The sequence below is a fragment of the Musca vetustissima genome, unplaced genomic scaffold (genome assembly GCF_032173495.1).
Source record: "Musca vetustissima isolate MV318-11 ecotype Yass unplaced genomic scaffold, APGP_CSIRO_Mvet_v1 utg75893, whole genome shotgun sequence".
Classification (NCBI taxonomy): domain Eukaryota; kingdom Metazoa; phylum Arthropoda; class Insecta; order Diptera; family Muscidae; genus Musca; species Musca vetustissima.
The window spans coordinates 75,729-85,351 of NW_026887463.1; the positions used below are offsets into that span (position 1 = coordinate 75,729).

At 33.4% G+C, this 9,623-nt stretch overlaps 1 protein-coding gene across 1 annotated transcript; it reads left to right on the top strand.

The window, feature by feature from the left end:
• The first annotated feature begins 520 nt into the window (after positions 1–520).
• Positions 521–2,820, top strand: LOC133335038 (histone H4 transcription factor). Its single transcript, XM_061543329.1, has 3 exons — positions 521–1,162; positions 1,350–1,666; positions 2,434–2,820. Exons 1-3 carry the CDS (start codon positions 526–528, stop codon positions 2,818–2,820), a joined length of 1,341 nt encoding a protein of 446 aa, XP_061399313.1. The 5' UTR covers positions 521–525.
• The last annotated feature ends 6,803 nt before the right edge of the window (positions 2,821–9,623 follow it).

The following is a 9,623-nucleotide window of genomic DNA, read 5'->3' on the forward strand; positions in this document are numbered from 1 at the left end:
GAAAAAAAATTGCCCGTACCGACAATTTTCTGGCAATTCGTTTTGTGTATTTTGTTTGTAGTGTCAGTAATTTGAAATACCAATCCAGAACATTGTCACAAAATGTAAAATTTTTTTTTTTTGAAATCGAATTGCCTTGTATAGACGCATTAAGCTAGTTCAAAAGAGAACGATATTAATTGCCGCAAGTAAACTCGCCTAATCTAAATCAGGACTTACAATTTGCACAAGTTATAGAGTAAACGTTATAAATTGCATATAAACAATTATAATCATGATTACTGTCGTTCATATGAACATAGTTGTAATACAGCATAGCACGTTTTCTGCCCAATTGTTACAACGCTGTCATCGCTGTTTAGAACATATGGCGACATACAACCCTGTCATATTTGGTAAACAAAATGAGCGCGGCGACAATGGTTGTCATTTGTGTAGGACCATTTTGATCGGAAAAACTGAAAAGCACTGCAAAAAAGTCCTTGCCCGTGTACCTCTCTCAACAAGACAAACGAACGAATAGCTATGAGTAATAATAAAAAGAGAAAAATTGATGTACCCTTAATACCCTGCAGTTGGATTGGTTGCGGACTGATGTTCCCAAACGATTGGGAATTAAATGGTCACATTGAAACACATTTGGAGACATTAAAACCGCACACGAATGGCAATTATATCTGTGTTTGGGGAGCGTGCTCATTTTCGACGGCATGTATCACGGAAATACAGCGACACATATACTATCATGGATACTACAATGGTTTGTTGGTCCATGGAAAAAATGAACTTGACTCGAATCCCACAATACCAAAGTGTAATGCTGTGCCAAGAGAGTGCGATAAAATACCTGATTTGCATAATGATTTTCGCTGTGAATGGGTGGATTGTAATCGCACGTTTATCTCAATAGTGGAGTTTCAGGACCATATAGTACAACATGCCTCATTTGAGTATGAGATACAAAAATCACCGGACGATGAAAGGCCCAAAATACAATGTAACTGGAATTTTTGCAAAAAACAAATGGACAATAAATATCGCCTTATAGAACATATTCGGACGCATTCGAACAAGAAACAAGTAGCCTGTTATCATTGTGGAGAACTGTTTCGTACGAAAACGACATTATTTGATCATCTACGAAGGCAGCCAGAAAATAATAGTAAGTAATAGAATTAATGAAAAGGAAATATTTGCGTAATCTATAACAGCAAAATAGATTTTATTATTTTGAGGGACGCACGCCACACACATTAATGAGCTAGCTAGCTAGCTGTTCAGACTAGACTCACCACCTGCTCTTGTCACTTTTTTGTGTTATTTTCAATTTTTCTGCTTGTTTGTTTCAGCTCAAAAATATCAATGTGCCCAATGCTCAAAATATTTTGCTACCGAAAAACTATTACGTTCTCATATGCTGAAACATGTCAATTGTTTTAAGTGTACCATGTGCGATATGACCTGCTCATCAGCCAGTGCCTTAGCTACACATGTAAGATATAGACATTTGAAAGAAAAACCTTTCAAATGTGTAGAATGTGAATATAGATGCGTACGAGAATCTGATTTAAATCAGCATGTACAATTGGTGCACAGTCAGGAGGTGCATCGTTGTGAAGAATCTGGTTGTAATTATGCTGTTAAAACATTTCAGGCCTTAAGAAAGGTATGTATATATATTCTTGCGAATATGTATTGTTTTAAATTGTGTTTGTCTTTTTTTCTGGTGTTAAATATCAAGATCTATGATACGAGTTTGAGAGATAGTTTTATGGAATGTGTAGGTTATAGGTAAATAGTTTAAATTTAGGCTAGATTTCGACTATGTATGAATGGAATAAATAAAATCTGTTTCGGAAAGAACAATATCAAACTTTTCCTAAAATATATATTAGGAAATAACAATTGGGTTATGAAATAATATTTTAGCAGGTTTGACAAAATAGCATGTGCTGGAAAATAATAGCCAAGTGTAATCCATTGAACAATTTTTACATGAAAGATATATTCCAACCAACAACATTGAAGTATATCCTTAAAATTTGCTTTAATATAAAATCCTACCTATAGCCGTACATTTTTCGAATAGTCAAATTTTTACCACATAAAGTCCTAAGGATCCTGATTAAAAGGGTAAAATTTTACCGAGATCTTGGTCTCCTAATTCAAATGTATAGTCCGTGTCTGTCTCAGATGGGTTTTTTTACTAATTCAAAAATTTTTTAAGAAGTGATTCCTTGAATACTTCAATATGATGGGAGTTTGTTTGAAAGCAGTTCCAATGGTTGAAGATTTTGAATAAAATTTAGAACAACTTAGTAGTGTTTCAGATAGATTCAGATCCTTCGCCTATTACATACATTAGGGTCATTTAGTATATCATCAATCCCTTTTAATAAAACCTTTATATTTTTCTTTCTTCCCACATTACAGCACTTCTTTGAAGTCCATAAAAATACAACATTTATATACCTCTGTCATTGTTGTGAGAAACCATTTAAAAGTGGCAAAAGTCTATCAGTGCATTTAATTAAGAAACATGACTTTCAATTACCCTCCGGCCATCGTCGTTTTACATATCGCATTGATGAAAATGGTTTCTATCGTCTCGAAACAACACGCATCGAAAGCCTAGAAGTTACCGAACAAATATTAACACCGACAACATTTGAGATATCGGAAATTACCGAAGATAGTAATTCCTATGAAATTGTCTCCTTGACAAATTCACAGGATGCTGAACGTATTTTAGTATCGAATGAAAGAGGTGAAGCACGTCCAGCAGGGGAGGTATTAATATCATTGCCAAGTTTAGATTAATTAGATTTTACAAAATAGTTTAAATATCATTATTAGAGATATTTCCAAATACCTACAAACAAACAATACTGATAGCAATAAGTATTTTTCCCATCATATCGGTTTCTCTCGTTTAGTAATAGTTAATATAAATTATATAAAAATGTTTTAATTTTTATACTTAGCCAAATACCAAGAGAATTTTGTCCTTTTCTTTTATTAAGAAAATGTATTTTTATTATTATTTTTAAATTATATTTATTTTTTACAAGTTTTTGCCATTCGAAAAAAAGAACTTAATGAAACACCATGATAATAATATTCAATGTATGTTAAGTGTTAAATCAAAATTTCCTTATAACATCGACTAAACTTAACTCATTTTGTGATGCCTTTTTATTTAATTATTACCTTTTTTCTTATAAAAAAACTGTGCTTTATTTTAAGTTACAAAATGATGCCAGAATAAAGTTTTGAAATTTAAATTTATATAAAAAATGAGTTTTTTATATTAGTAATTAAAATAAGGAAAATATTTATTCATTCATATTTGGAAGACTCTCAAACAATAAAAGGGAATCTGTATCAAAATAGGAAAATGATTTCCTAGAAAATAAGTTGGTTTGCCTGTAATTAAAAAAAGAATCACTCACATGTTGTCTCATTTATCAAAGTCAATGGCTGAGAAGCAACCCCATTTTCCTCGATTTACAAAGAATCTTTAAAAGTATTTTTCTAATATTTTTCTTCTTCAGCATGTCATATGATACCGATACCGAACAATATACATACATTTGAGGGTAATTTTTAATGTACACTCACACATACATATAAAAATGAAGATTATATATTGGTGGTTGAAAGTGTTATAAAACGTTCGAAGCCTAAAAGTATGCTCAAGTTTTTGTCATATTAATTAGATATCGTCATCATAAGACAAAAAGGTCAAAGGATAGTTGTTGGTTTTTTTTTTTGGTTATACATCCGTCAATTGATTTCAATGTGCGGGGGAGGTTTTAGCTTCGACACTGTATTTGTGGGGCGTAATATTACTTGTTATAACTAGAATTACCTATCTAAGATATTATAAAATATGCAGTATAGGACCTACGGTGGTGGTCACGTAATTAAAACATTTATTGTGGTAAACATTTTTTCGATTAGCCCTCGATTCGTTTGAAGTATTTTTGATTTTTGTTAATTCAGAATATCTCGATATACTGCACTTTAGAGATTTAGTGTAAAAATAGAAAATTATTGCATGCAATTTTTCCATAAATAACGGTTTTTATGAAAATACATCGACTTTGAAGTGGCCACATAATTAAAGCATTGTGTAATTTTTTGCTTTACTGATTTTTTTTAATATTCGAAGTGTTCTAAATTAAAAATTTTTCGAAAATACTTCAAACGAATCGAGGGCTGATCAAAAAATGTTTACCACAATAAATGTTCTAATTACGTGACCACCACTGTAGATACATTTTTAAATGGATTAACAGATATTTAAGATGATGAGAGAGTTTGGAATGGTAAGTATATATATACTCTACCGTGTGGAATGCGGAGATGAAAATTCTTCTGAATGTGAGACAAAATATCACTAACTGCCCTAAATTATTGGGATCACATTGGACAGAATGCTTAAAACGTCTGCGTAAGGCACATCTATTTGCTTCTAGAAGCTACAAAGTAGGAATGATATCCTCGAGTCACTTGGCGGAAGTACTTGGGGTGCACACAAGAATACCTTGTTGACCTCTTATAAAGCGATAGATCGTTAAATAAATACAAAGTGAATGATGTATTTGGACTTCAGATAATCCAAAGATTCTTATTGTAAGGTACAGTCAGATATGTACCGATAAAAACCCTTAATAATTCTTGTCGTGCCCCAAATTACCTTTTACATTAAATCGGACAAATATATATAAGGGAGCTATATCTAAATCTGAACCGATTTTCACGAAACGTGGAACACATCATTCTAGTTTCAATTCAGTACGCTATGCAAAATTTCGTGTAAATCATGTTGTGTTAACCTACCATAACCCGACGGCGCAAGCGACGGCGTAAAAACGTCGTTATTGAGCGCAGACGTTGGTAGCCCTGGCAGCATTTGTCATTTTCTTTGTTTGTCATTTTTGACAATTCGTAATTGGCGCATTGCAGCCACCTTCAAAATTGCTTCATTGCAAAAAAATATCCGAAGGAGCAACACGAACACCAGTCAGAGAAAAGTAAAAAAAGTGTATAGTGATTGCAGTCATTGCAATAGTAAAAAGTGCATAAAGACAATATTGCACAATCGAAATTGTGAATTGCTTATCATTAAGAGGCATTGTGAAGTGTTCAAAACACGTTCAATTTCTTAAGGAAATTTTTCTATTAAGGTGAGCTTTTAAAAAGAATTGTGAAAATTTTAAACAAAAAATTCACACCAAATTTTTGGTTCTTTTTCTAGAAGTCCCGTTGGTTAACGGTACCGCACAGCAATATACGTATGCTGGGTACACGTTACCAACGTGAACAACACGTGCTTGGTGATATTCCATTGGCGATATTGAACCCCAAGGATTACTCCATCAACAATTCTGTTTGTTTTTTTTACAATTCCTTTACACGGCACAACGTTCCAGAGCCGGATTGCTGGCTTTGCTAATCGTCTGGATTTTTCGTGTGCTTTTGTGGATATTAAGGCAAATTATATCAGGCTTCCAGTACTCCGGGCATATAACCCCAACATCTCATTGCTATCAATTTTCAACATTTTGGCCAATAGTGAATCTTTTGGAAGCGACTATTAAGACCATTGTTCAACACAGTACCCAAAATTATTGATCACCAAAATTCTTTCAATTTTCAACAATACCGCATTGAACATTTAAAGCTGTTAGTGCCGGCGTTCAACAAAATCGTAAGCTTCAAATCCAACGTGCTATAAAGAAGAAACGGAGTAAGTACGTCAACAAGAGCCCGTGAATATTTGAAGCTGATAAAATCAGAGCAAGGGTAGCCATCACCTCCAGTCACAGACGGGATGGTGTGGACCCAGTTTTTTTAAAGTTCCTCGACGGTCAGCCGAGATATTTCTCAATTATTTTGTTGTTTCTTTTGGACAAATTCCAAAATTCTTGTTTTTTTGTTGCAATTCAAATAATTTTAAATTGTTTTTAAAAATTATATGAGCCTGTACCAATGTACAAATTTAAAAATCTATTCATATGTACATAATTCCTTTTTTATTTCTTTAAAAATACGTCTATAGGTATAAGAACATTATATATAAGAACATATATACATATATAGGCATACATATATATGAGTATATATATATATATATATATGAACATATACATATGTATATATATAAATCAATATAAATATACAAATATTTCATTTTTTTTATCATCATTTAGAGTCAATATTGTTAGTTGTTAATCCCATTAGTTGAGAAAAACAAAATCAGCCCTTATTAATTAAAAGGACTATATAATAACCCCTTTGAGCTCAATAGGTGTTAGGTATTATTTGGATTATTAATTTAGTGCATATTGGCACCGAAATGGGATTGACAAACAAAAATTTAAATTAATAATTTTTGTATGTATCCTGCTGATTAAATTGTGCCTTTTTTCTTTGATTTTTTCTTTGATTGTATAGATTTTGATTCCACTTATGGATATAATTAGATTTAAGTAAATCTAAGTATAATCTTTAAGTAGAAAATGTTTATTCTTAAAATGAATATGAATTTGAATAATGAATTTAAAAGAAAATAAAATGTGTTCTAGTTAATTAATTTAAAAAAAGGATATGTAAACAGGGTACAGCCGACAGAATTTGGGGGTCTTCAAATGTTTTGAAGCCCATATGGGGGTTCTTACAGAACCCATGGGAGGGATAAGAGGTACCCATTGTCATCTAGGGGTACCAACCACAACAACAACAATATTTTGAGTCCGCAACAACGTCAAACTTAATCGATGGTATTTTCTTTGTGACATATGAATTTTTTTGTACGTAGCCGTGTGTGGACGACTGAGTATAGCCGGTACACAATAAAAGAGTAGGTCTCCTGTCATCATGGCCAAACCAATCTACGGTTTCACACACGCCCCTGAACGTTACAAAATGGCGCCCAACGTAGAAGCCAGGTTTAATCCTGGTTTATCATAATATGTTTTTTTTTATTTTTGATTTTTATTGATTTCTTTGTATCTGTCTTGAGTTGTTGTTAGATGACAACACTCAATAGCGATTCAACGAAATTAATTATAATGGTTTTCTAGAATTTCATCTTATAGAAAGATATTTTATATGTCATTGGAGTATTATATATATGATAATATCCAATTTGCGATAAAATATTATATCAAAATACTATATCTAAATACAAGTCATTGAAGATATATGGTCATTAGTCATTGTCATGTATGGACTAAGACAATTTGCGATATTTCATTTGGTTTGTGATTGTATGACATATTGAAGATATTCACTTATTTTTTTCATTTCCTGGAAGGAAAATAATTGTGTTGCAAATAACTAATCATAGCTATATACTCATTTTATTGTTGTTGTTGATTTTTATGGCTGATACCAAAACTGTTTATAATATCCTTTTGATTTTGTATGAGTTGATTTTCTGAAGAAGAAAAGAAACTAAATGTTAATGAAACATTTTGATCATATTTGATTTTCAAGTTTAGATTTTTTTTTTTGTGGTTTTGAATTTATTTGAGAGCTTCCGATTTTTGTGAATCGGTAATCAGTTTTGACTCTATTTTTTTTTATTTTTTTTAAGCTTCTGCTACGGACTTACAGTAACGCACCTAGTAGTTTTGGTTTTCAATTTTTTTTATTTTTTTTATTAAAGTTCTATTTTTCGGATCAAGTAAATAATTACATAGTTTAGATTTTCAAAATTCTTTATTTGTTTTTTGTTTGGCATCATGCAACAAAGCAATGGAGCGAAGCCAAAAACTTATGGTATTAGTACCAGGTCCAATAGCCGAACAGGACAGGCAATCCAAACGCAAGATGATGTACCCTCGGGTAATACTGCCAGTGTCGAAGCTAATAATCGAACAGTATCTAATGAAGTTGAAGATTCGCCAAATCCAATTAATTTAACTGAAGATGGTAGTACGATCACTACGCCATCGTTTAGTCCCCTGACTATTCGAGGTAACAGTGGTGAGCAGGTTGAAAGAATGAATAGTACAGGAATTGTTGAGGTAGTTGAGTCTGCATTGGAAGCGACGCAAGCATCGATGCTTGAGATGATGAGGAAGGAGATGCAGAAAGCTGTATCCATAGCTGTTAAGACCGCCCTTTCGCAAACATCGAGTCCACATGCAGGTCCTTCATCCAATCCTGTAGCCCAGAGTGTCGATTGGCCGCATGAATTGCCATCAATGCTAAACGCACCTGTTCATACTAATGCACCAACCGCTTCGAATATTCCAAATGACGATTTTCTTAATGTTGAGAATAGGAATTGTTTCAGTAGACCCAAATACCCATACATCAGCAAATGGGGTATAAAATTTGATGGTACTACAAAAACTCCACAGATTGAGGATTTTTTATTCAGAGTTGAGAGACTGCGGAAGAGTTATGGTTTTTCAGAGCGAGAATTATTAGAAGGTTTTCATTTGTTGTTAGAAGGCCGTGCTAACCAGTGGTACTGGGCTCAAACTCGGCAATATCCAGACATGAATTGGAAAAATTTTAAATTGAATATGACTCGCGAATTTCAGCGGTACCAATCAAACTTGGATGTATTGAGGCAGATGATGGATAGGAAACAAGGTCGCGATGAAACTGTGACTCAGTACATAGATGCCATCACTATTTTGCGCACTCAATTAAGGCAATCACTCCAAGATTATGAGGTTATCGATATTATCAAGGCAGGATTAAAACCCAGAATCGCTCATCTGTTGTTTAGTGCTGATATTTATTCCGTGGAACAGCTCCGCAATGAATGTAGGAAGGCTGAAGAGTTTCTAGACAGAGAGTCAGTTGCTAGGATTAGAACGAATGCACCACCTCGCATGGTTAATGAAATTTTCGATTCCGATTATGAAGAAATTACTAAGGAAGTTGATGAGTTGAAGCTGCGACCGAAGGTAACTAGTTTCCCCAGAGCTGAAACTTCTCGTTGCTGGAACTGTGGTGACAACGGTCATGTTTTCAAACAGTGCACTAGTTCACAACGATCTTTGTTTTGTTTTAAATGCGGCTCACCAGGAATAACAGCTCCTCAATGCAATAATTGCAAGAAAAATATTCGGCCATCCAATCCTTTTAAATCCGAATCAGTTTCTACACAGACCGTAGACTGACTAGATTCAGACCATATTTCTATAAATCCACCCATTGTTGACAACTTAGTAACTCCAAAACATTCCGAACCTCTAATTATATCCAAACCTGATTTGACGTTACCATTTCACGTGCGTATGGCAAAATATTTAAAGACCCGAGAACGAATTTTTAATGCCGAAATTTCTGTAAATACTGGTGTTTTTGTTTCCAAACGTATCTTGAAGGCACGTGAACGATATAGGCTTAGACGTTTCAAAAGAATATCGATTTCTTCTGCCACATTCTCTGATTTTAAATCCAATGATCTTCGACCTTTTCGAGAAGTTCTTGTTAACGGCATACCAGTGTTAGCTCTTTTTGACAGTGGAGCCACTGTAACTTGCTTAGGCAAAAATTGTTTTTCGTTGATTGATGATTTAAAATTGAATATTAATCCGGTATATAAGTGTAGTGTTGGTACAGCGAATGGTCAACGAGTTTCTTGTTGT